General features: G+C 44.4%; 1 protein-coding gene across 1 annotated transcript in view; it reads right to left on the reverse strand.

The window, feature by feature from the left end:
* KIF9 (kinesin family member 9) overlaps window positions 1-27,599 on the reverse strand; it is a 27,882-nt gene continuing 283 nt past the window's right edge. The window contains exons 2-22 of the mRNA XM_085318592.1: window positions 26,253-26,339; window positions 23,587-23,687; window positions 22,768-22,933; window positions 22,528-22,634; window positions 21,320-21,544; window positions 19,374-19,457; window positions 19,151-19,243; window positions 18,301-18,448; window positions 17,412-17,476; window positions 16,494-16,571; window positions 15,146-15,214; window positions 14,603-14,707; window positions 13,368-13,423; window positions 11,838-11,928; window positions 10,571-10,704; window positions 9,045-9,224; window positions 6,905-7,113; window positions 5,090-5,269; window positions 3,284-3,399; window positions 1,033-1,137; window positions 1-234 (exon numbers count right to left, since the gene is read on the reverse strand). Of these exons, the coding sequence (XP_085174718.1) occupies window positions 127-234; window positions 1,033-1,137; window positions 3,284-3,399; window positions 5,090-5,269; window positions 6,905-7,113; window positions 9,045-9,224; window positions 10,571-10,704; window positions 11,838-11,928; window positions 13,368-13,423; window positions 14,603-14,707; window positions 15,146-15,214; window positions 16,494-16,571; window positions 17,412-17,476; window positions 18,301-18,448; window positions 19,151-19,243; window positions 19,374-19,457; window positions 21,320-21,544; window positions 22,528-22,634; window positions 22,768-22,933; window positions 23,587-23,687; window positions 26,253-26,283 (2,451 nt within the window). The 5' untranslated portion in view covers window positions 26,284-26,339 and the 3' untranslated portion in view covers window positions 1-126. The remainder of the gene's footprint in view (window positions 235-1,032; window positions 1,138-3,283; window positions 3,400-5,089; window positions 5,270-6,904; window positions 7,114-9,044; window positions 9,225-10,570; window positions 10,705-11,837; window positions 11,929-13,367; window positions 13,424-14,602; window positions 14,708-15,145; window positions 15,215-16,493; window positions 16,572-17,411; window positions 17,477-18,300; window positions 18,449-19,150; window positions 19,244-19,373; window positions 19,458-21,319; window positions 21,545-22,527; window positions 22,635-22,767; window positions 22,934-23,586; window positions 23,688-26,252; window positions 26,340-27,599) is intronic.

Consider the following 27,599-nt stretch of genomic DNA (forward strand, 5'->3'; position numbering starts at 1 on the left):
TTTTGTTTCTACTGGTGTTTATTTTTGATAAATCTACTCTGAAAACACACGTGGGACACTTCCTGAGGCCAAGCTGCTTTTCCCCGCTTGCACTGAAYGCCGGGATCCGGGCTGAGTCCGTATCTGCTATGTGACACGCAGAAATGACAGGGGTTTGTTCTTCATGGTAGCTGTGATGAGCCCAGGTTTCTTGCGCATTTGCTCGAGGGACAACATAGTCCTAGCGTACGTGTGCTGACAACAGAAACCAAAAGTGCAATTATTAATGCGACCTCTGCTTTCAGAGCAGAACACTCACCAGAAAAGGCATTTTGCCAGCTAAAATAAATCGCCTTCCTAGCTTTCCTGAGCAGTGTTGGGAAGAGCTGCCCAAACAAGCACCWCCAGAGTACAGCCCCATCACACCAGTATCACTTTACCGCAAGCAGCTCCCCACAGGCTCGGAGGAAGGCACAAGCCGCCCTCAAACCTCAGCCTGGGAAACTCTCCTCGCCCCCAAGCACTGAAGGGCTGGTTTTGAGATGTTTTCTTTAAATTGCCTCACGATAAAACTGCGCAGCCCTGTTACTCACATTAACACCCAATCTTTCTGAAGCCCTGCAAAGCTCAGGGCCTCAGCGATGTTTTATGGTGATCCCTTGCCGGGAAGGAAATACAAATGAGAAGTGCTGAGACTAGTTTTTMGCATAGGACTGGCACAGGATGGAGCCTTTTCATCAGCCGGAGCTTCAGCTGGTGCTAAGCAGAGTGCTTTCAGCAAAGCCAGCAAGGTGGATGCCGTACACAGCAGCTCACAATCTCGCTCGTTTATTCTCTTTTGCTCAGCTAGCACCGCCTGGAGCCAGGAGAATTTATGAAAGGACAAATTTATACTTTGGACCTGTGATAGCCAAGCCAGATCTCTCAAAAGGCTACGGCCAAACCTGCATCAGGCCCAGAACAGTCCTACACCCCRCAGAGGAGCGAGGCGCACAACTGCCCTTCGTCCACGCATCCACAGGGCTACCTGGAGCTGGGCCCAGCTGTGATTACCTTTTGATCAGCCTTCATTTTCGCGTTGTAGAACGAGACCGAATCYGGACAGGCTGGCAGCGTTGCTTCCTGCATCCGCTCAAACCTGTCCTGCACATCTTCCTCCTGCCARGAGGAAGACAGAAGCCACTGCATATGAACAGCGAAAGGACTCGTTGAGACCTCGCGCTCCGCTGATCCCACTTGCCACATCGATCACTGAGGATCCGCCGCAGGATACTCAAAGCGTGACTTTTCCTCACACCGTGGAAAAGTTTAAGCTGCCTGTTCTCCCCCGAGCCCCGGCAGTACCCTCCGTGCCCACCCTTTCCCAGGGAACAGCTGGAAGGGGTGAGCACACTGAAGAAGATACTGGTTTGAATGGAAGTACCATTTTTTAAGACACCACTCTGTCATAATGTTTTCGTGCCAGATTTCAAGGTACCGCTAGCAGATTCTTGAAGGTCACCTGCGACTCTTCATGGGTAGCCTGGAGAAGGTGCCTACAATTTCTGGGTGGTAAAAGGCTGAATGCCAAAGCAAACAAGCCAATAGTAAAAGACCGATACAGGAGAAATGTGTTAGAATAGTAAATGAAAAGTCTAGAAAAGGGCAAAATGGTTCAAAGTAGGAAGAAACACCTCCAGTGAAAGACCAGGTGGTGCCTGCCAGAGGCAGCGTGGGGGCTCAGCACGGGCAGCGATACTGGCTGGGAAGSTGCACAGCATCGGCCGGTGAGAGGCGGAGGAGCGGCTAGCGCTGAGCAATGTCGCGTGGGGCAGTGTTTATCCTCTTCCTTAGGATTTCTCCCTGTAACATCAGCAACCTGACATAGCTGCAAAGCACGCTAACAAACACGTTTCATTCATCTTTTGGGCTATAATTGATGCGATGACAAGAAATCCAGGGCTGGAAACCATTGAGAGAGTTTCTGTGGATACAGTAACTCGTGAGTAGCTTGGTTTAGTAAAAGTAACTAGTGATGGATTTCCTTCCGTCCCCAAGGAGTAACACCCTGGACGAATGCGCTCAGTCAGTTTGTCTGTTGACTTCATCAGGCCCACCACATAACCCAAAGGATTTTTTTTCTTTTCCTCTTTCCTGTAAAGAGTCTGTTTCTGAAATCTTTCACAGTCTGGCATATCAAAACATTCTGTTTAAAAACAAACTTATTACATTTTTTCCCCTCACCTAATATCTGCTATTTATACTCTCAAGGGAGCTAATTCAGTAGTAGGGAGAAAAGAACCTGTCTATGATCAGCTTTAAAACTCTTAAAAGGAATAAAGAAAATGCTTAACCTTGAGATTTACAGTCAAAATAATCAGACAACTGGAGACAAACTCGTTCTCGGCTTTCCTTTTAAAGACCTAAAGCCATCCTATCCCTCCCTACAAACTGGCTAGAAATGGGACAGAACATTTCGGGAAGGAGTCACGCTGCTCAAGCCCTGCTTATATATGCTCWTTCCCAAAAATCTGCTGCTGGCCCCTGGCGGGGATGAGCTCTTGGGGGAGATGGATCTATGATCTGTCCCCACAAGCCGTTCTCAGGGATCTGCAGGGGTGAAGCAGCAATAAGGCAAATGAGTACTAAGAAAGGACTAATCCCCCCCTGCAGCCAGGGTGGGATCTCCCTCCTTGCCATTTATCACTTCATCACGTGTAGGGAGCGTGAAGCACTGCCCCCCCCCTGCTTCCCTATCAAACAGCATTAAGGTTTTGAGTCTGACATTTAACGATAAAGGACAAAACCTGGAATGACTTCAGAGGAGAATAATGCAAAGAACAAGTCTGGTAAATAAGACGCGTAAGAAAAACGTCCTTTGTCAGGGATGACAAAGGAGCCCGGATACCCCGAAGTGATAGTTTCTAAACAGAGGGCTGGCTAAGCACCAGTTGCCACAACACGAAACACAATAGTTTAGTTGTAAACATTACAGATCAGATCATACAGACTGGAAACAAGACTCCCAACTATCCCTTGCACTGGTGGCAGTTTGCCTGATTACTGATAGTCAGCAGATGACTGGGTACTTCAACCACTCTGTCCTATTTTAGCCCCTTAATGGTAAGGCTAATCTGAAAGCAAGATGCATCTTCAGATAGTTGCTCTCTGCATCATATCAGATGGCATTTCAATGCCAGCCACTCTGTTTAGAGAAAGGGGCAGAGTTACCATGCCCTCTCCTCCCACAGGCTTAGTTGTGCCCTCATTACCATGCAACATGTGGCTACCGTGGAGAACAAGCAGAGCTTCCAGGACAACTCACCAGGCACATGACTCTGTTTATGGGAATCATTCCAGGTCTGATGTTGCCACCAGGCTTCAGAGTATCCTGCACATCCTTGGGGATAAGGAAGGACTCATTGTACCAGATCTCAAACTCTGCAAGCAAAGCGGAGGACAATAAACAGGGCTGTAACGATCAAAGAGAAGAGGGTGGATTTCTGCTGGCTCTCTGCCCAGGGATCAGACAGGGCCGCAGCACTCCCCCGGCTCTACGKTTCAAACTAGTAGAGCAGTTAGTGAAAAAGCAGAGGTTACCATCAGCTGCCATGGGCTGYGCTGAGTCAGGCTGCAGCCTGTCCTTGGTGCCTGAGAGCTGGCTGGGGAGCAGGCCTGGCCCTGGGGACAGTCCCCCGGGCTTGGGCAGCCGGAGAGACGGCTGGCCACGAGATGGCACTGCTCCTGCATCCCCAACACGCACAGGCATCCTCCGCCACCGTCCCGGCCGCACCAGGAACCCGGGGGCAGCAGCTTTTGAGCGGTCAGCACATTTGGGGGTCAGATTTCAACTCCAAATGCTACGGGAGCCCAGCCACTGACCATCCCATAATAGCCAGTGATAGCACACAACAGGTGCTGCGGGAATGTGCGTTCTTCTTAGTACGGAGCGTTTCCCAGGGCCCCRTGGCGAAGCTGCTGCGCTGCGCTCCATCCCTCCGGCACACTTCCCCACCGAGCCGGAGCGCCCCGAAGCAGCCCGTATTCCCCAGGAACGACCCCAAGACTGGGTCTGCTTTAAGTCATGGGAAGAACAACGACAGTCCAATGCAGAGCTCTGCTTTTACTAGGCACTACGAACGTGACGCAACAGCGCTGACTTTATACCCTGCCTTTAACTCCGAGATGACCTGTTCACTCTGGGATAACACACATTTATTTGAGTGAGTTCATGCCTGTATGTTTGAACAAAGAGCAAACCTCTGGAGCGTCCAAAAATGCCAAGCACAGATCCAGCTGAAACCAGTGGCAATGTTTCAGCACAATTAGGATTTGGCCCGTGTACCTCCTGGAACAAATCGGGTATGTCTTGCAGTGGGCGACTGTCCTGATGGATGCAAGTTGTGCTTTGGCAAGTTTGTGGAAAATAAAGTGTTGCCATGCGCACAGCATCCAAACGCTTGGGACTCTGGGATTTATACATCTACTGTCTGTCCATTGTACAGGACAAATCCTGGGATAGGCCAGGACCACGGTTCCTGTTACCGCAGCCTCAAACTGTGTGGCCTGCGATGGAGTGCACCATGCATCACTCTGAGCAGAGGTGTGACCCATCACCACGAGGGTGGTGCTCCTGAAGGACCCTCCTTCCTGCCAGGGCAGCCTCGCTGAAACGCTGGAGCCTGAATAAAGCTCATCTCACAGGGGCTTTGACACAGAGGAGATATCTGCAGCCCAGAACTGAAGGCCTGGCCTTGTACAGTTCCTTAGCCATCGCTTTTATTAGATAAAATGGAGGGTGAGAACCAAGGCCACCCCAAGTCAAACTTCACTGTGAAAGGCTCTTACTCCACAGTTTTGCTAGGTGCATCTAGTGGCCTGATCAAGGAGCAGCGTGTCATTRCCTTTGAGAGAATCTGCAGCAATTCAACATCATGTCAAAAAAAAAAAATACCAAACATCAATAAAAATCAGGTCTGGGAGGCAACAAGAAAAATTGTAACAAAGAACAACAGAGGTTTATAATAGAGGTTTTATGCAACATGTCTGTGAAGTGCGTAAGTATTGAGTTTCTGTCAAGCACCCAAGCTAAACTGGATGCTGTTTGGAAACTGCCCTGGTAAGTCAGTACCTGAGACGAGTTTGTTCCGGCACTGGTCCACCAGATGCTGGCAGTACTGGACTTCAGCCTTCAGATCCTGAAGTTCAGCATAATCAGACCTGTACTCTTTCTTCAAGTCCTTAAGCTTCATAATGAGTAGAAACTCCTCTTCATCAATTATGATCTGTCCTTTCTCATCAGCATACTCTCCTGAAGGGTAAGAGAAGGAAACGAAGGTTTCTCGTGAGGGTGGAGAGGACCAAAGAACAGTCATTATACTTGGAACCACACAGTAGTTACTCAGTTATACTGAGGTTAACCACACAACTGACATTTCCTTAGACATGCTTTCTACAAATACTTGTTGCACTGATGTGGGGCAAAAATCACTATCGAATTCCTGAACCTGCTTAGACATCAGTCCTCCCTGAGCTGGGACATGTGCAGATGAAGAGGATGGCCTGGACTCCCCAGAAAGACACCCACACAACAGCCTTCTGGAAGGTATCTCTTAGGGCTTTCACAATTCCTACTGTAAAGCTCTCAAAGTCCCTGGGCCAGGACTGGACTGTCAAGGTGAGAGTCTTTGAGACAGGCTGGTCAGCCCTTTGGAGACCAATGCTGCTTCCCTATGATAAACATCCCTTGTTCTTGGTTTCCCCAAAATTGGCTTATTCCTGTGGTTTCGAGCATCCACAATAAACTACCAGTTAGCAGATGTCATCATAAAGAGCAAAGGTCCAAAGCAAGCCAGGACCTTGCAGGACTGGACCCTGTGGGAAGAGGCCACTTATAAAGGGTGGTCATAAAAGTCTTCCACAGGAAGAAAAATAAAAACCAGCAAAGCAGCGTTCATGCTGAGTCTAATTCTCAGCCCCTTAGGTACTGAGACTCATACTTGTGCCACCAGTGTGGCTCCACTGGGATGGCTGAGGAAGTAGAAAGCATCTCAGGAAGCAAGAGCGTCTTCATGGTCCCAATCACTAAGATCTCCCCTCAACATTCACTGGTCAGGGCCTGCTTACTTTCCAATATTCACTTTCTCTCTCACTCCCTCTTATTCCTTGCTCAWTGCCTGGAAATAGTTTAGGCTAGTTTCACAGATCACAGTTGTTTCACAGAATTGAGTAGTTTTGCTGCCCTTTCTGCATCCAAGGAACACCACCACTGGCATTTCCTATTGCCACATGCAGAGCGCTCCAGAGCACTTTTATTCAAGTCACTTGTTGCAGATTCTTCCCCAGCCTGTGTTTCTTTTCCACTCCTGTGCAGAATGCAGTCACACTGGCTGTTGGGAGTCCTGCTGCAGGGAGCAGGAGGCATAAGACACTTCCAGGCATATCCTACCTAACAAACCTCTTGACACAAAAAAGTAGCAAGGCAGTTACCCAATCTCTTGCTGTACCTTGCACTTTGGGATTTTGACTTTCATATGCCAGACCCTGATCTAGATGAATCRATTCAAATTGCAGGAGTGCACTATGTTTCCACTACAGTAAGAGCAAGCCTGCTACCAATGGTTTCTGAACTGTACCGACCTGTGTCTGTCTGCAGTGCACAGCCWGATCCACCAAAGTGTGGGGTGAGGCATCGGTCTGACCGCAGCTCACTTTGCTAGTGTAAAGCCTGAGTAGCAGAAGTCTGCAAGACTGGAGCGCAGAGGACTCAGATGGAGAAATCAGGTGGCAAACTGCAATGGCAGGCACAGAGCTGGGCCACTGCCCTGGCAAGCAGCAGCGRTGGCATGTAGCAGTCTCACCACTAGAACTGCTCAGGAACTAAAGAAAGCAGTGGCTCTCCTCTTCTGACAGATTCTTGCTGGCCAGTCTCCACACTGTGACTTACCCTGTTGCCACCGCTCCCGTTTCTGAGCCCCCAGAGCCTCTTTGATGCCCTCCATCTCACGCTTGATCAGGTTGAGCCTCTGCGCTATTGTACTGCTTCTCTTCTTTCTGGCGAGGAGGATGCTTTTGTTCTCTTTAAAGATGCGGTTGATCTCACTGCCGCACTCCTTCTTAAATTGCTCAAATGCCACCAGCTTGGATGGGGGGGAGCTGCCAACCGAGTTCAAAGAAAATGACAGACAGAGGGGAGGTCAGTTTGTTCTAGCATTCAGTGTGACACAGTTCACGGGAGCAGTCACAGCTGAGGTTTGTGGATGGTATTTCAATGGGTCCACTGAGAATCTCGCTGTGCTAGCTGCATCCTGGTACTGTCTCTGCGCCAACCTTCATGCCCCTTTCCCCCCCATCCATAGTATTCCCAAAGTTATTTATGCAGGAATCAAGTTCCCTAAGAGATGCTTCAGAACTGAGTCTTTCCTGGAAACTGGAGCTTTAAAGGACTGAATCKTCAGAAAGATAATTAATGCTGTACCTCTCTATTACTAAACATAAATGCCTTTGCCGTTTCCTCACGGGGTTCCCAGCACAGACCAATGACTTCTGCCAGCCAGACCCCATAGATGTGTGCATTGGCTGGCTTTACAGTGCTGCCACCCATGGCCTTAAAGGCTCGCCTCTCTAGGAAGATTGAATTCAAAGTGGCATGTGTCAGTCTTGATTTTTCTATGAAATGGCTTTGACGCGAACATGCCCCTCACTTCACCACACACCACACTGGGCAAAAGGAGATGGTCTCTCAGAATGCCCTCAGCGCTGTGGGAGGAATGCCATACTTCAACAGACTGCTCTGTGCTGCGTAATGTTGCCCYGGGAGTGCAATGGATCTGGTAGCGGAAGGTAGCTCTAACTCTCCATATTCCTCAAAACAAAGCTCTACTGCTAACATTCCCTTGATTGACCTCTTCGGGGCATTTTCAAACTCCCCAMAGGCTCCATGAGACTGCTTTCCATGCCACACTGCTGGCAAAGTAGTGTACCTGATGACCTTTGGGCAGACTGCCATAGCTACAGCTTTCACAGCCAACTACTGGGCTGCTAAGCAGTTTGGGTTGTGCCTTACTCAGCCAACTACTGGGCTTTTAGAGGAACACTAAAATGGTTTTAGAGGGCATGGAGGAACACAGTAACTTGTGAAGGTGCTTCACAAGACACTTCTCCTGGGACAGTTTCATCTTGCAATGCTCTCTCAGGGCTGCAGGAGCAAGCAAGGACATGTTGCCTACACCACCAGCATCAGAGGTGCTCACAACTTTTCCTGTGCTGTCACTTGAAAGAGCTCAGCWGCAGAAGATAGTTGCCTATGTGTAATGGAGAATGGGGTGTCCAGGTTGGTTTTGTGGGCGCCTTGCTGAGCTCCTCCGTATCTTCCTGGAAAGAGCCCTTAATCTTTGTATCATTAGCATTTTCTACCCCATCAACCCTGTCCAGAATGGAATACAATTCAGCACTGCCTTCCTGTGCCAAATTCTCTATGTAGTACAAGCAGGTGACTGGCACTTCGCTAGATTTTTGGCCATGCTCCACTCTTCTGTCTTGATATAGCATTTCCTGCCACGATCTTGTGCAGCTATGACCCCTCTTCATGAGAATCTTGGGTTTTATGGCTGTACATGAGGTCTTGCTACACTTTTGCTTCTGCACAAAAGGGTGAAGAATGCTACAATTTCCATATGGGACCAGCTGGAAACATAACGAATTGGCATAGCTCAGAGGCAGAAGGAAAATCCTGCAGGTATGCTAGGGAGACATTTGCTCTAGAATACAGAGAGAAAGAGAAACCATCTGCCAGAGTTTAAACAGGTTAGTGACTCTAGACCAACAGAGGCTTCACGTATAGAGAATAGGTCAGGATAGAGCTCAAAGCAGATGAAGATGACTGCCACCAACATACTTAGGTACATAGGGCGCCCATATGAATCCTGCTATCCTACAACAAATTTCTGCATCTAAGCAATGAAAATTTCTAAATTTCTCCTGCTTTACTCTGAAGCAAGTAGTTATAGAGGGGAACACAACACAACCACTCAGATCCAAATCACCTTCTGGCGAATGGGAAGCACTCCCTTACAGGAAAGACTTACCTGGGCTGCTGGGAGTCCCTCACAGGGGCTAGCTTTGGGGGCTGTGTGTCAATACTTGCTGCATCCTGGTTTCTTGCTCCCTCTTTCGCATCCAAATCCTTGGTGGAAATTATCTGACTTTTTGATTGTAGAAGAACATCCAGATCTTTCCCAGAAAGAGAGGTCCCAATTCCTTCCTTCCTGACAGGGCCAGTAAGAGGAACTAGATTTAATTTATTCATATAATACGAAACTGGAACCAAAACATGCTGCAAGTGCTAGCTTTTCCGATTAAAAAACTAGCAGTCTGACATTGTGTCTGCCAAAGTATAGGGTGAAATGTCTATTGAAAAGGAATGACTCTGGGCCTTATTCTCACAAATGCTTGCTTCCTAAACTAAAAGATTGCCTTAACTAGCAAATACTGTAGAATATCATGTGAAGACTCAGAGGGACAACAGTCACACCCTGCCTGCTCTGGGGCACACCAGCTGGAGTGCCAGTACACAAATGTCTCTTTGGGGCACATATCAGTAGACAACAGATCCCTATTTGCCTTCAGAGCAAATTACAAACAGGTTGATCTAACCTCATGTCAAAAYTGAGAGTGTTCTTCCCCCCTCAGCTCTCTTCCATGAACAACACCAGCCTAGTTTGCAAAGGATAGTTACCCTGACTTCAAAGAGATAGAGAAAAGTGCCCACCACATCTTGTTCCATTTCTCCAAACTAAGAACTGCACAGAGGAGCCCCCATGGACACAGACAGATGGACACAGAGCCTTGGTGGACCCTCTCCTCTCTAACCCACGGTCAGGGAGGAACCATGCAGATGCGCTAGGCCATAGAAGTAGCTGCAGAAGATGCCAGAGCAAACACCTCACTTCTACAGTTTGAAAGACTTTTTTCTAGCCTGTACTGATTGCTTTTTCGCCCTTCCCCCTCACAATCTCTTCTCAGCTTCATTCCATATCTGCTCCCTCTGCTCACTGACCCTTCTTCCCTTTTTGCTCAGCAGATCTCCTTCTACCTAAGAAGTTCAAAGAAAAATTGCARGTTTACCATCTCATCTGATGCCATCACAGGCTAGTCCCCCCGGGCTGTGTGTTCACTTCCCCTCCTCTCACCATGGGCCAACCCTGTTGGTGCTGGCTGCAAGCTGTTCAGCCAAAAGCCTGTCCACCCTCCAGGTCCACAGCACATCTCCTGCACAGTGCTCTGCAGTCTTGATTCATCCATAACAGACACACATGTACACAGACTGTTTGCACTAAACATTCCCTTTAACGGATTTCTATCCTACAGGATCTGTTTGCTGCCACACACTTTGCCCTGCCATACCATCTTGATGGTATGGCTWGGTGGCCATGCAGATACTACAGACACTTACAAAGCTATGCTGGGATGACATCTTTGAGGAAACACAAAACTTCGACGCACCTATTAGGCCAGCTTCATTTCCACCATCTTCCACGGGCTGCTCTTCACACCTGGACTGGAACCGGTCTGTGTGATGATACTATCAGAAAAAAAGGACCACTCAACTCACCTGCCCTGCTCTTTGGTTTTCCTGGGTTTCATCTTCTTCCCACYATGTTTGGATGAAAAAGGAGCAGCTCCAGTCCCAAAATCCTGCCCATCTATTTCTCCCACCACATGGCCATCCACATCAACTACRCCCACCTGGAAACAGGAAGAAGGAACACATGAACTGGGAAGCATTAGCAGCTGTTCCACAGCTGTTGTACAATCTATTCTGGAAATCTGTACTCACCACCAGGCATTCCAGGGAAACGCATCTATTAAAAATGAACATTAAAACTAGAGCCAAAGTTACCTTGAAATTCATACGCTGAATGTTTCAGCCACTTAGGCTGGGTATAACTCGGGTCTAATGTCAGAGAAATGAGTTGAAGCTTTTGTTGTAAATTCCTCCCCAAACTCCTGCTAATTCTGATAGTGTTTTACTGGTAATGTCCCAGAGCATAGCACTAATAGCAAACTCTTACTCCATCATGACATCAGTAAGGGTGGCAATGGAAAAGCATACTCAGAAGTCTTCATTTAGTGAAGGGGGATATGYAAGAGCCCTGCTCAATACGTTTCCTCTTATTGCTTCAACCACGTAACAGGAGGGGCCATTCCGCACTATAATCTGTTCAATTCAGGTTTTGTTTTTGTTTTCCAGTTCAGTTTTAAATAAAGATTTGAATAGGCCTGTTAGAGACCTATTMGAGAGTGTTTTTCTGTTCTACAAATAATTTGTTTTTCCCTTTTGCCTTCCAAAAACTTCAAAGCATCTTCAATTAAGCCATAGGACAAGAATATGGCTCTGCATAGCAGATAATTATTTTAATCACTTTACTGGGTAAAACCAAGGCATGGAAATGACCAATTCATAAACTGAAATGGGTAAAGAAAAATACATTAAATTCTTGAGGCATTGATCYATATGTAACTTTATGGTTTACATATGACACCTGTACTTTGCTACAGAAAGTATAAGGAGGACTTCAGCAGAGGTAGGTGACCTGACCCTGCCTTCTACAATTGACTGACTGACAGTTAGGTCACCTTCTTATATTAGTTTATATTTTCCTCATTCCCATTKAATAAATTATTCTGTTCAGATACTGGGCCAAGTTCTCTGCTGACACGAATGGGTGTTGCTTTGTTAACTGATGCAGCTCCGCTCTGCGTAAGGCTCTTTGACGTGCCCATCACATTCATCTTTCTGAGCTTCAGATTTCAGCRGGGCACCTCAAGCAGACGATTCAGCGATGGATTCTGGGCAGGGCTCAAACCCCAGGCATTACCTTTTGAGCAGCAGCAACAGCAGCAAAGTCATTTTTGTCTATGAGAGCATACTTGCTTCGTAATCTGGCCTCCACTTCCTGCTCCTGTTGACTAGGGRAGAAAAAGGCCCTCAGCATTGTGTTCAGGGAGGACTATTCCATATGCCAAAACCTGTAAACATACCAGATTTCCAAAGAAAGCTATCTTTCACATAGGATGTCATTTCTGTACACCGCACCTTGCTCCCTGTATTCTTCACAAGGTTTTAGCCTTTTTCCATTTTCCTCTTCTTTTTCTACAATGTCCCTTTCAGTATCTCAGACATGGAAGCTTTTTAATGGCTATTTAAATACTTAACATAACCTTTTAATGGTCCAAATCAAATAATATCACATCTGTTCAGTTTTGCCATGGAAAGATCAAATCTTACTTTAGCCTATTGGTTTTTGAACTGTCAATTTTTTTCACTGAAAGGGAACAAGTGAAGCATTATCAATCAGCTTAAATACACTACAGGAAACTGAAAATTGTTAGGGAATCTGCAAATTAAAAAGACCAAAACTCACTGTTTCAGTCCAATAAAAGGAGTCTTAAGTTAAAAAAATAATAATAATCAGGCAAAATGTGAAGATAGTTACCAAGAAACCCATTTTGATTTGGGTTCCTGTCCAGCATGACTGCCTGGTCTGATGACATACCACAGATGCTTGTGCTCAAACAAGTTTCTCAAGGGCAGGCAGATTTTCTGCAATGATTATCTCAAAGCCGCTCTTGGGAGCAGCAACCTCTACTGCCTAGCCAGGCCATTGCTGCAAAGGACATTTTCCAAGTCAAAAGGTTGGCAGGCGGTTGCCATAATACTCTTCTTCTTTGCTCTCCTCTGTTTCATGACACAGAAGCTGCTTGTCTTCATTTTTTTGGATTTTTCCTAGCCTGCTCTTTGCCTCCCCTCATTCAGCTCAAAAACAACTTTCATCATCCACTGGTGACATTTTCCAAAAAGCACTTTCATGCTTTCTCCCACCCCACACCACACCAGAGAGAGCTTCCCTGRAAATAGCCACAAAGCCTTCTTTTCACGCTCCTCCTTATTTCTTTATAACTTTTGCCATGACCCCTACAAAAAACATCTGATAACATCTAGATGCTGGTATGCTAAGCCCATTGCATATAATCTCCTCCTATGGAGTTTCATTTTTCTTTTGATGTGTTTGCAGAATGCCTTGCACAATGGAAATTCACTCTGTTAACTAGGGATCCTAACCACAGTATACGCTCAGTGACAATGTATCTACTGAGCCGCCTTATTAACCAGTGAGGCTTATCACAAATGGACCTTGCACATGATTTATGAGCACTGGAAGGCTATAAAAGCAATAGTCCTGTCATGGAAAGGCCAGCAAAAATTGTACTGACTTTTCAGTTACAATTTATTCCCTGTATTTCATAATGATGCATCACCAATGTTATAGCAAGTATAATATCAAAGAAGAAAACTTGATGGAATTTCTAAACCTTWTGACAAAATGCATCAAGCCTGGATATCTTACCTTAAAAGTAGTTTGAACTGCTTAAAAACTTCCTGGATTTGCCTGATGTTCACTATCTGGGGAAGAGATGCGTATGGTGAAGACACAGGCAGGCATTTCTATGCTGCCRTCAGATGCTTTCCAACAATTAGACATCAGCACTTGAGGAGAGGTACTTGTTTCCTGCACCTGGAGAGTCAGGCAGGAAGGGGAACCACCGCTCACCTTGAAGTGACTTTTAAAGAGAGAGGAATCTGACAGACTGGGGTGAACTCCACAAAGCACACAGCCATGAAGATAATGATTTACAGTAATGCAATACCAAATCTTTTACAAACAACGTAGATGGCATATCCCGACCTTGCAGACTTTGACACTWCTGCCTGAGCACTATCTTTAGGCTACTTACCCATGCAATCAAATCAGTGATGTACAGCCATGCTGCTACCTCTGGTTTGGAGATGATGAGCAGAGGCATGGACAGACACGTAATGGGGGTCTGTAGCTGAGGAAGAATCTGCACTCAGGTGTCCCAAGGTCTGAGATAGTGGACCAAGCTGTCCCCCGTCCTCTGCCTTCCCTGCTCCACATCAGCCCACATCACATTTTGCAGCCCACATAAAGCAAACCTTCACACAAACTCTTTTTCTGCTCCACTCCTGCCTGCTGGAGGGAGCACACAGGGACTTCAAGAGAWGTGTAATGATAACATGAAAGGAGARGGAGTGTCTCGAGCAGTGTTTCTTTTGAACCGATGAGTTATCTAACTGTGCTCATTTAGGAGTTTCATTTGCTTTCATTTTGTTTTTCTCTTGCTTGCCCACACAGGAACTTTTGTATATGAGAGACTTCTGCCATTTCTTTTTAAAATCATTTTGCAATCAATAGGTAGTTCCAGTTGAGAAACTCTGCCCTAGTACACCTTGCTCTAAGAGACTGGATGTATTTTGAGGGATGCCTTGGGAACACATCTTGCAAAGATCTAGTTTCACGTTGGCAAGGCAAAATACTTTTTTTAAAGAGGCTCAAAATAAAGCAATTTGGGGGTTTCAAGCCAGAGGATAAGTCCCCTTAAGCTTCCAAAAGGCAAAAATGGGATGAAAAGTGTCTCCTTAACAAGTCAAAATAAAATACAATTCCATAACACCTTTTAGGTTAAAAGCAGCTACTTCAGAAGACTTTTTCATTTCTTCTAATACGAAACAARACTGGATAAAATCAGTGTGTAAGTCCTTCTCTACTGAAAAGCTACTTACATCGATTTCATCAATGGATCCTTCTAGGTATTTTAGGACTTGAGACTTAATATCTGCTATCTGGATTTCAGTGAGAGGGTCATAAGTCACCAAAGAACGATTTACCTGGGATAAAAAAGTGAAAACTGAGTATGAGTAAATTATAAAAATCTAAGCAACTGGTACTCTGGTGAATGCCTGATATTTCTCTACTAGGCCCCTGGAATGCTTAATTTCTGATTGARGCTTCTCATCATCTGAGTTGACAGGGCACAGGACTAGGGACCATGCTGGAAGTGACATTCCTTTCCGCTTTTCAGTTGAATAAGGGAAGGGCTTCACGGCTCTGAAAGGCACCTTTTCAGCAGACAGGGACTGAAGCTACAGCAATCTCAATAGCAAGAGATTTTCAGAGCTTTGACTAATCTTGAAAAGACTGTGCTGAAAGCAGAGGGGAAAAGTACAAGCATGCTGGGCAGTGATTTGACCATTCCTACTGCTAAAYAAAGACCATGGTAAAGCCTTAACCAGATCTGTTCTGAAATGGCTTAGCTTATTCCTTACCAAGCTGTCATGCATGGCCAGCTCCCGCTTAAGAAAAATAATCTCCTTCTCCAAAGTCTTCACGATCCACTAGCAGGAAAACAAAAAGGTGAGCAAATGATCAAATACTATCAGTGGAAGAACTGCTGAAAGGCAGCATTAAACTGGCAGCTAGATAACATCAAAGCTGTGTACCAGCTCCCCCAGGATCTGCTGTCGGATTTGCATTAGTACAATGGTGAGTCTGGAAATCATTTTGATTAGCTTCCAACAGGACAGCTTCTGTTCTGTCCTGGATCTACTGCCTGCAGAGTCAGCCTAAGCCATCAAAAGAAGGGTCACCTGTTTTGTGATTTGATGCAGTCCTGATGTGGCACCCTAGGGGCCATCAGATTCTGGACCACAAGGTATTACCTTGAAAGCAAAGAAGTATGCTAGGCTCCACTCTCATCCCTATAGAACTCAGTAGGAGTTCTGGCATTCACTTCAATAAAGGCCAGAATCTCTTGTGGTGTATCTGTGATTGATTTGCTCCRTAATCTGGAATATCTTCAAGCATTCACTATTTAGAATAAGCTTCCGAAAAGGTGTAAGTACCCAAATCTCCTTGGGATTCAGTGAAAATTGGATGCTGAGCTGCTTTTTAAGTGACCTGTTGAGTATCAAAGCACAGTAACTTCCTTAAATACATTTTRACTGCTCTTTTCCACTCCACACATCCCAACACAAATGAAAGGGAASTGAAGAGGAAAAGAGTTTGTTGCACAGCTCCAAGCCTCTTCTGGAAACTGTTGGAAGAAACTGTCCAGCTGTTTCTCTGCTTACCAGTGAAATCAGAGCATGAACTACAGCAGGGCTCTCTCACACTACCTGTGTTATGGATCAGATAATCCTGAACTCACTCTTTGGCCTATCAGTAGTTCATAGAGCATTTGCTGCTGTCTGCGCTGTTCCAGTTGTGAAAGTGCACACAAGACATCTAAAACACAACAATCACTTTCTTTAAATTATTTCCTTGTTCAAACAGGCATTGTAGTTGTGGCAAAAATGCTAGGTTACCAGCAGCAACAGGGATAATGCTGTGTGAGGCTGCAGATAGGACTGGAGTTGAAAAAATTACTTCATGCTATGAAAAATGTGACCACCTGTATGACTGTACCCTGTAGCACACTCAAGGTAATTCCAAATAAATCCCAAAGCTTAATAGTAGTCTTGATTTATTATACACTTGCATTCAGTAAGTGTCAGCTTGGCTGACTAGTTGTAATTCATTAAATTGCAGTATCTCCCTCAGGTTTTTAAGGTTATTATCCTAAATGTTAATGAACCTGAGAAAATACACCTTCTTCCACTCCCCTCCTCTACATACCCCTGCATCACATGTCTCATTGATGACTGGCTCTGCTGTGATCCATTTCATTCTGGTAGCAAAACGAAGAGAAGACAACTGAAAAACAATTTTGTTTTTATAGTAGTTGAAAGAGATACTGGGAAGGATATAATTTGCATAATCTGTCGCTACTTATTCATATCGTATACTACTAGGTAGAAATACAAAAGCTATTTAACAACAGCGAGCACTGTAGAGTTTCTCATTCCAGAAGTGTCTTCTACTGCTTATTTGTTTCCATGTGATTAGTCAGCTTCAGGTGATGTTTTTGTCTTTTCTGTTATGCCTGTGGCAGCTCTTTGTGTAGCAGGGCTGTGATCCCCAAAATGACCACTCTCATATCTGATCAAAATAACACACCCTAATAATTCTGAATCACATACCACTTCTGTTACAGAAGTGGTGAAGATGATCCAGTTCACAGAGTAATGTTTCCATCAATTTTATCATTTCATGGCTTAAAATAAGTTACTGTTAGCAGGTTCTCCTGATGCCGGTATCCCAAACTGGCCAGCTCAGCTCTGAGGTAAACTGGTGCCATTCCACTGACTTAATTATGTAATACACCATTCATAACATATTTTTAGAGCTGAATCAATAATAACAATTAAAAGTATTCAGTGTGCTTAGATCTTAGCTGTTTGGGCCTGTTCTAATCCAGGCTCTCATTTTTAAGTAGAGCAGGCTACTACTCTAATATTTGCATTAGAAAATAGATTGGCCAAAGCAGTTTGTATTCAGAGTCTCTGAGATGTTTCTGATGAATTAGACAGGATGCTTCTCTGGGACTCCTGCCATTGAGCTGCAGAGACTATGATTTAAATCTGGTTACGGCCAACATAATTGCAACAGTAGTGGGGACAAGACTTAAATTCTGTAGAAATCAGTTCAACTTACAGTCTCATCTACATGCACAGCTTCCCCACAGATATTTGCCACCAGGACAGTATTGCAGTTTCCCCCTGGGAATGACACAAGAAAAGCAAGGAATATGWTTTGTTTTTTGTCATTTTCTTTCCTGGAAAATATTATATAATGACTAAAATAGAGGAGAAGATGCAACAAAGAACATAACTAGTTTGCAACTGTCCCTTTAAGTGTCCTGTGGATACATAAACACAGTGGTRTAAGTGGACTTAAGAATAAAGCTCAAATGTGTTTCTCATCTGGTAATCATGTAGTAGAAAGATGGCAATRCTAATTGTAAAAGTCTGAAATAGGATAAAATCAGAGCAGACAATTTTAAAAGCCTTTGGCCTAACTCCAATACTAGGGAAGCCAACAGGAATTTGTCACCGTCTTTCCTAAGAGCGACTTAGTGCAAGACTTGTGCTAGAACTTCCTCAGATCTCACTCTCAGTTTTGACGACTTCGGCTACCCCATATAATTGTCTGCAGCTTATCTTCAGCTGCTTTCTCCACCTACGTGCTGCCAGTCTGCATTCCAATAGCATATGATTCCAGATGCACCACAGCTTTGGACTGAGCATCCGTAGCTTGCTGCTAAAGCATGACCATCCGAAAAGGCTTGTAACATGCTGGGTGGGGGGGTAGTTTTTTAAAGTATCCTAACTGAGAAAGGTTTAGTGCGTCTCTATCGGCCTGACCAGCATGGCCTTTGTGCTGCCTTTGTGCCTGCTGTTTTATTTGACGAGGGAAAACAGACATCCTTTGAACAATGATTAGTTCYGTGTGTTTCACCGTACAGGCATTAGGACTTGATACACTCCTTGAAACCACAGTATTTTCTGCGCACTCTGCGGCTATTCCAACCCGAAGCCCTTACCAAGTGAGTCCTTGAGAACATGAGTGAGCTTGCTCTGCCGGAAGGGGATGTGGTCCCTCTTAGGATCACCCAGGGCAATGATGATTTGCTCAAGGAATGACAGAGACTTGTTGATGTACGTGGCTTCCTTCAGAACCTGCCCTTCAGACTGTAATGAAGATCAAAAGGCAAAGCTTCGACAACATGTGTTTTTGGATGAACCACAAAAAAAAAATTTTTCTTACTGAGGGTACAACTCTGCCTGACTGTGAAGCTAAGGATCTAAYTGAGATTCAGTAAATTCAGAACTCCTTACAGTTTAAAAATAGTAAAAACTTCATTAAAAGTCTAACAGGACCACTGTCTTTCTCTCAAAAAAGGGAAAACTATGTATTTGTCACAGGGCCAATGGGATTTCTATTTTGATCAATACAGAAATTCACATGGGACCTGTGAAGGTCTCAGTTGCTGAGCCCTAGTGTTGTAAGATGTGCACACTGCCACTAGAAGCTAAGAACTCGCACTGTCAGTCATGGAATAAAGAGAAAAATCAGAGGTTCTTTGTCTTAATACAGCTGGTTGCTCAGACCATTTCCTTTGCTGACAGACCACAGTGTCAGATGAACGCACTGGAACTGGGTTAGCTTGGAAGGCACATGGAGGATGGGAGCCACATACAACTTAGAAAAGATATGCAGCACCTGCAAGCAACCAAGCGCTCTCTGATGTGTTAACGTGAGTCACGATTTCTTACAGCCTCGCATTTATTACGAACTTAAATTCCGTTGTGGGAAAACCCTGTAATTTCACTTCCACCATGTCGATTACTGGGCTCGTCACCAAGGACTCAGATACTTCTTCCATGACTTACCCCAGTCTTACCCAGTCTCTCTGAGCCTGCCAGATCTATTAAGTTGATTTTTGAAGAAATCCGTTTGACATCTGAGAAAACTCTGAAATGAGACTGGGGCAGGGGTGAGAGAGAGAATAAAAGTTCTACTTAACACTGGACAAAACTAAAACAGAGGGATAAATATAGGCATTTAACAATCATCCTCCATTTGCATCCTCAGGAAAACTGCTGGAGCACTTACCTCAATATAGATAGTAAAAATGCAGTGGGATCTGGATGAATTTTTATTCAATGTATGTTCTGCTATTACTCTATTGGTCTCACCCTGCAAAGGAAGTCAAAATTGGGGAGAGTATTTTTACAATCATACACTGGTAGAACAAAGGAGAAATTACAGATCCACACAATTAAACAAATAGTTCAATCTTCACTCTGCAGAGACTGTAACACAACTTGGTTAAAGCAGACTGCACAGGAGCTCATCATATTTGTCTCACTTTCTTACTCATAAGATTCTTAAAGCACATTACAGTGCAGCCAGTAAAGGTCACTGTTTACTGTAACAGTGCCCTATAGCGGAGACCACATTATCTGCATTTCCACTTTCAGGGCTCAGCTCACAGAACTGTGGCTTTTTGAGGAACAGTCAGGCAAGTCTTCTTCAGAAGCAATACCTGCCTGTCTGCTTCAGTTTCTCGATRAGCGGAAAACCAAAGAGCTCCCCAAGCCTTAAATGTCATAGATAACTCACAAACATATGATAGCCACGAACTTGCAATGATGATTAACAGGAAAACAAAGCAATCATTGGAAAGGGTGTTGGGACTGCTCGTTAGGACAGCCAGTCTATTAGAGAGCTGTGCAGCCAGGCCTAGCAAGGCAGAAAAGGAAATGGTCAAGGCTCTGTCACATAGAAATGCACTTGATGTGGGTTTCACGGGCGGCTAATCCGCCTGGGACTCAAGGGCCGATGATCTTTGCGAGCTGGAAGGTCAGCGACTGGCTCCACACTAAGGAACTCAGATCCAAGAACGAGAATGAAAGTGAAGATACTAGGTAAATACTATGAGATACTATGAGCTCACTTCATAGACGAAGAAACAAGAGTCGCACAGTAGCAGGTGGACTCCTCAAAGCCTAGAGCTTCCCCTGTGTACCCAGAACTGGAAGCTGAGCTCATCTAAGGRCCTGAATGGATCCCCAGGTATCACCTGTACTTGTTCTGTCAGCAGATCTCAAGTTCAGCTGTACTGCTATCATCCTTCTACTGTTTAAAGGGAGAACAGGAGCTTCTGCGAATCAGAGGGGCTAACTTAGGACACTATAGTCCCATTAAAAAAAGGCAARCCGAAGCTTTTAAGGGCACTGGATGGCTCCTGATAAGAATATGCTTCCTGCATACAGAACCAATGATTTATTCATGTCTTCCTTACAAATTAAAGCACCCAATGGTAAAATAAGGATGCAGAGGTAAGCCAGCTCCCTGCACAAAGCTAACCAACTATGCGAATATTCCTGCCATAAAACTTACCTAACAGTACTACACATGTGCCATGGCTATCCCAAACTATCTGCCAAAGATGTCACTAGTAGGAATCTTTTCTTGGAGTACTAACATACTGAGAACAAGCAGTGTGTTTTCAGGAAAAAAAAAATCCACTGCAGGTCAGCTGACRGCTCTAAGAGGATACCAAATATCCTACACTTCGTGCAAACCACTCACTGACATCCCTGTGTGATAACCAGGGTAAGGAAAACAAGTCTCTCCAGCTGCCTGGAACCTTGGTCTGCTGAAGGGCTGGTGAGGTGGCTCATACTACAGACAAGCCTTTTAAAATGACAGCATACTCTGTGACTACCTTAAGTATTTTCGCGTTTGTTGGAATCTCTATGTTCTGTAGTCTCAGCCCTAATATATTTTTTCCAATCACTTGCCTTGCTCTGGCATACACTAAAACCAGGGTTTCACCATGGGGATCTTCCAGKATCTCTGGGCCAGGGGCATTCTCCTTGCAAGAACACAGGCTACAAAGAGTTACCAGTTCTTCTACCACTATAACGAGAACAAAGAGGGTTGGATCTCCCCCTAGCAGGCCTGACCACCCACCTCCTGCTTCACTGCCTCTTCCCTCAGCTAAGCCAGTAAACAAAACAATCAGATGAGGTGCAATATTTGTTTCTTCTTGCCTCAAACAGGAGATTTAGAGCATCTTCCTCATGGCTAACTCTATGTATAGATAAGCCCTTCACATAGACACCCTGTGGGCAGTCCACTACAGCCATCTGCACGTCACTGGTCCCACTGCTTGTCATGGTGGACAGAAGGTCAAACAAGGTCTCATTGTAGATTTCCAGGTAGGATACTCGGACAGTGACGAATCGATCAACACAATGTGCAGTTGCCTTGAGAACCTACACAAAGATCAAGGGTTTGTCAGTGACATCTTAGTTCACAAACAGAACTATTAGCTATTTATGGCTTTTCAGAGAAGCTATTTATGACTTTCTGAATAGCCATAAATTCACCTGCATGTGTGCAGCTAATTCTCAATGGTGGTTGCCTGAGGGCTGACTGGGTGCAGTCAACATTTTTAATATGATTTCTTAAAATGATCGCCTTGAAAACACTTTTGAAAGCACTATATCTTTAAAATAACAAGGYTGGGTGGGAATATTAAATAAGTGTTGATGACTTTGCTCTCCCTGAAAACTTAATAAAAGATTTCTTCATATACTGGCTAATTTGCTTTACCCTAACAGCACTTGTGCCAAAATATAACTGGTAGAGAATTATTCAGGAAGAAAATACGGATAATTAAAAACAGGCTATTAAGAACAGGCCTTTGAGGCAAGAACTAGGCACTCTTACATTTGGGAAGCAGCTGGTATATTATGTGAGATAGAGGTAAACAGGGACAACCTCTGTAAATGACAATAAAGCACAGCAAAAGAAGGCCTCCCACCTTTGCTTCAGTTTGTATGGGTTATGCCAGCCCCACACTGTGCCTGTCAGCTGTCCCTGTGGARCAGGCAGCGTTCTGACATGCACAGTCATCACTGTCTAACGAAGCAGCAGACTCTAGACAGTGGCGTGTGTACACAGACCACYATGTTTCAAAGCAAAACCACCCCAGTGCTCTGAAATGTCATCATCATCAACATGCAAAGACACAGAGTAGTAAAATGAAGGTACAAATAACTATGTTTTATAGGCTCCCTTATTTCTTTAATGAACATCAGCCAGATAAAATGGAAAAAAAAAAAAACGGACTGGTGGAGAGCGCACAGAACACATTCACTGTGTTAATACACTTTCTTGATTATCAGCAATAGCAGGTGCAAGAGATGCCTTTGCTATTTCTTCTATCCTCTTTCCTCACTCAGATCGTTAGTACCTGYTGTATAGCTCGGGGTATGATTCCTCGATGCTTGTAGTCTGCAGTTGTTCCTGTCATCGTATAAGTTTTACCAGCCCCGGTTTGCCCATAGCACATTATAGTGCCTAGAAAAGTTTCAAAACAAAGAATAAACTCAGGAGGGAATGTCTGAATTTCTCAAATGCAACATCAGAAGGATCTGTTCCTCCAATCAAAGCTCCATTTATAGTCAAAATAATCAAAACAACAACAAATTACCATTATAGCCACTCAAAGCTTCAGACACCAATTTCTCAGCTACGGTCTCATAAGTCAGTTCCTGAGAGGCATTGTGAAGGACACCATCCAGCCTAAAGGACCAGTCAGTCTGCCTGTTATTCACAACTCCTTTCTTGACATCTTTTTTGATGTATATGTCTATGCTCTGAAACCAAAAAAGAAACAAAGATGAAGATGACTTCAATAGCTAGGAAGAGTTTCAACACTCATTTTCTCAAAAAATACAGCCATCCACTGAAGACCTGAAAGTAAGGAGAAAACAGAGCCTAAATAATGTTATTGGTTTTACTGACCTTCATGGTATTTTCTGGTAGTAGATGTTCTAGAAGGAGGAAATATGGCTGAGTTCATCTGTTTACATTTCAGTGATGTGTGTGATTTGGTGTCTAGGGAAACTATTAGTTAAGCAAGAGAAGGTGKGTATTAACAACACAGGGGTTATAAGGTGAAGTAAGGAACTTGCCTGAGGGGAGACAGATATAGACTGTATCCTAAGGAGACCTCTTAGGTCAGAATGGTGTTTACCACTGAGAATTCCTCCAAGATCAGTCAGATCCTCAATCTTTTTAAAGATTTTCTTTAGTGACTTTATCACAAGGACTATGTTTACCGTAGCGACACTTGCTGATACAAAATCATGAGGCATGAGGTTCAATCCTACACGAAGCAGAAACACATGAACCAACATGCACTAAGAGGTCATGCATGGCCTTGAGGAATGGAAGAATTCTGCTTTTCCATGGGAAAAATTGAAATAAAATTCCAAACCTTTCATGCTTGCAATCTCTTTTTCTCTACCTTGTTGTCTCGTCCAAACTTGATCATGCCTTGAGCAAAATCAGCTGTCGGCTTGACYCGCACAAATGCCTGGACTCTCTTTTCTACTGTATCCATTTTAACTAAAGGGGGAAAAAATGAAAAATCACATATGTAATAATATTGTATTCGCTAAAAAGAAATGTTATTTGTTACTGGAAGACAAGCTACAGAGTAGTCAAATATAAAAATAAAGTGCTGATAAAAATTAAGCAGCAGTTTCTATCCTTTACTGAAAGCAACTGTGGGCAAACTGGCCTATGCTGAAAATTTTTTCCAGCATTGCTCTGCTCAGAAAACTGAGCATGTAAAAAGAGAATGGTTGTCTTACTGATTGTAATTTCTTCTTGTGTATCTGGCATGTTACTGTTTAACAAAGCTTCTCTTCCTCTTAGCCTTGCAGAGCCAAACAACTGCAGGAATATGAGACGGATTTTCTTTTGTCTAATGTTTTCTGTGTGTGAAGACAGTCATTCGGGAGCCTGCTCTTTTCTAATGTCAGTCCATCCAGAATTATGTTTCAAACTTCTAACGCTTTGAGGAAGACGTATTATAGGTGAAACTGAGCCTAAAGATACTTGTGTTTTTAGTAGTGATTACAATGGCYGTATATGCGTCTCCCTATGACATGATTTAAGAAGTTTGATTTTCTCACAGTGACCTCTGATTAAACCTCTGACACAGAAGGAATCTCAGAAAAAAAAATCAGAAAATTTTGCCACGGAGCTTGACTCTGTAACTTGACTGTCTGCACATTTATGCTGTGATAAGGCCAAGAAACAGTTTGCCAGCTCAAGCTCAGCGAATTCAGCTGAGCATTCAGCTCAGCGAATGTCTTGTTATCCTGTTCCTTCTTCAGACCAGACATGTTCCATAAGCAGTAWAGACATATGGCACAAGACCCAGTTCAGCAGATTTCCCATTTTACATTCCCTGCCCCCAAGAGTATCTTGCTTTTCTGTAACCATCCAYACAACATTGTCAATGTTAAAAATGGGATTTTAGGTGGTATGTCAACATTTCTAGTCTCTGAACAAGTCTTCTTGTTTACAGTCCGCATTGAATATGTATTTCTTATATCTTTGCAACCTCTTCTGTGCATCGATTTGCAAAAATATTTCTAAGTTCCTATTCAACATCTGGTTTTAAAGTTTCCAGAAGAAAAACAGTCACATGCCTGACAACTTTTGGTAAAATTCTTGTGTTGCTTTTCTGGTCTATGCAAATTTGGTAAGTTACTGTCAACTTCTGGCAGGGCTGGACAATCAGCTAAGATCCACGGGAAGAGGGCTCACTGCATACATCCACCTGTTAAAGCCTCTCTTGAGCAACAAATACTGAGTATTTTTAATCCTTGGAATATGCAGATCCTGTGTTTTCTCTTGACTGTTTCTTACAGACTCCTGTGCTCAAAGTTAGCTATCAACAATGTCTGGTTTAGACTTGCATACTAAGTATTTGCATTTATGATCTCCTCCATCACCTTATCTGCTGTGACTGCTCTAAAAAGAAATGTAGAAACATTGTCTATACGAAGATTTCTCTTTATTTAAAAAAGAGGTCAGCATTTGAATAGCTAACTGGTAAATGTACCCTAGGTACACAGCAGAACAGCAAACAGCAAGTGTAGCTTAACTGTTTTTGAATATGCAAAGATTGAGGGAACCATTGCATGTGAGGAATTCAGATGTGGTGCCTTGCCCCCTTCATCAGAGCGATACCAGCACAACGTCCACTATAAAAATGCAAAGAATATGCAGTGAGGCAAGGCTTCCGTCATCTTCTCCGTGGTAACTGAGCCAGACAGACWGATGATTTGTGAAAAGGAATGATGATGAAGAGTGGTACAGATGCCATCATGAGCCTTGCCACTAAATGACACGCACAGAAAGTTGCAAAAATATTTGCCAACACCGTGCAAGTARAAGTAGTAGCAGAATATGAACAAACAAAATGGAAAGAGAGCCACCAAGTTCTAAATTTAGCAAACCCCTTGCAAATGCTGCTCATCTGGTTATTGAGATTTTTTTTATAAACAACAAGACTCTTCTATGCTACACGAAAACACCCCAGTGTTAGAAGGACATGTGCCTTATTTCCTTAAAGCTGCAGCCAGAAGCAAAGCAGGAGAAAGGAGCAGGGAAAGATTTGGGCAAAACCTCTAATATGAATCAGAGAGAGACAGAACAAATTCAGAATCAGTGCAGTTTTCCTCACTGTGACAATGCCCATTGTTCAGCACTAGGAGAAAGCCATTACTCATGGGATTATTTATTAACAGAAGATGGGAAGGATAGAGCTATGGTTAAGTAGAGGTATTCAGCCTCTCAAGCCCCAAAATCCCCAGCCCTTCTGCTGTCTCTGTCTACAGGAATGGCATTCAGGATCAGTTCTGATCACTGATTTTTGTGCTGTGAACTGAGATTCATAAAGATTACTCAGTAAAGTTTCTAATTTCACCCCTCTGACAGACTCTTAACCAATAACGTAGAAAAGAAAAGCTCTGCAACTCACCAGTAATACCCCAAGAATCCAACCAATCTGATTTTTAATTTTTTTTTTTTGTCTGCAGTGGAATTTTTACTTCACTGTAAAGAAAACTGCGTATTTATTGGCCAGTTAACCAAAAACACTAMTGGTTGTCTCACCTCTAAAAACCTCCTCGCCCATCTGAACCATAAATGTCTAAAGGACAACAGCAGGGTTTGCCATCACCATAAGTCATCATTCAGCATCTGTAACATATTGCAAGCAAAGAAAAAAGAAACCAATTTCCATCACAATACACAGCAAAAGGAGACAAAAGGCTTTGTTTTTCACCTGGAGTAATGCCGCATTTATTTCCAGTGCTACAGAAATAACACAGAATTGTAACACTAGCAGTGTAGCACACACCTGCACTTAAATCAGGCCATTAATTTTGGAGCTATTTACAACAAGGTGGCAGATCTATGTTCCTCAGTCAGTTCTTACAGAGCAGCTGAAAACAGTAGGACTCCCCCTCTGGTAGTCTCAAGATTAACAGACTACATATGCTTGGAAGTAATGGAAATTACTTCCACTCTCTTCATGCATCTCTTCAGAGCAGAAGCAGATGCCTACTCAGTACAGGAGGGCCAAAGGGAAGGCTCAGGTGGAGATTTGGGGGCTGACTGGCACAGAAAGCATTGTGAGACTGCTAACAGGTACCCAGAGCAGCAGGAGGGTGGTTTTCCGTTCTGTCCAAGAGACATGAGTTTACCCACCACAGGAGGACAGAAGCTTGGGCCAAATCAAAAGGTAAACTGAGAGGTCAAATCTGCTTTGGGGGTGACCCTGAGGGGGCTGCTAGAATTTGAATTCCTGTGACAATTCCAGAGTTGAATCCATTCAGTGAAAGACACCAGAAGCCCAGTTCCTCCCCAGCACATCTCARTGCCAAGGGGATGATACTCACAGTGCCACCTCCACCCCCAGGGGAACAGGGGGAGAAAACAGCCCCAAATTACCCGCTGCTTACCCAGAGAGGGGGCAAAAGGACTGGACAGTGTGGGATGTGAGGGGACTGGAAAGAGGCACACAGGTAATGGGGGTCCATGAGTTATGAGAGAGCGCCAAAGGTGAGATGAGGATGCCTGGCATGACAGGGCAAGGGGGAGGAGTGCCACAGACAGCTGGCAACAGGAGGTAGTCTGGAAAGTGGCTGGGGAAGGAAAGGGGCTAAGAGGACAGGGTAAGGGACCAGCTGTGGTTTGGCAGACTGGTGTTGGGGGGGGAGGGCACAAGGCCTGAGGAGGGAAATAAGGCCTTCATGAGGCAGAGGCCTGATGGGCAGGGGAGAAAGGAGAAATGGGATGTAGGAAGGCAGGGAGGAATGAGAACTAAGGAGATAACAGGGCTGGGGGTGGGGGGGACAGAAAAAAGGCCTTGAGCAGGGGACAAGGGAGGAGCAACGGTGGAGTGGAGGGAGGTGAAGGAGTGAGGGGAGAACAAGGCCCAAGGAGACAACAGGGCCT

Source organism: Rhea americana, unplaced genomic scaffold (assembly GCF_003343005.1).
Source record: "Rhea americana isolate MKP2758 unplaced genomic scaffold, rheAme1 scaffold_543, whole genome shotgun sequence".
NCBI classification, from domain to species: domain Eukaryota; kingdom Metazoa; phylum Chordata; class Aves; order Rheiformes; family Rheidae; genus Rhea; species Rhea americana.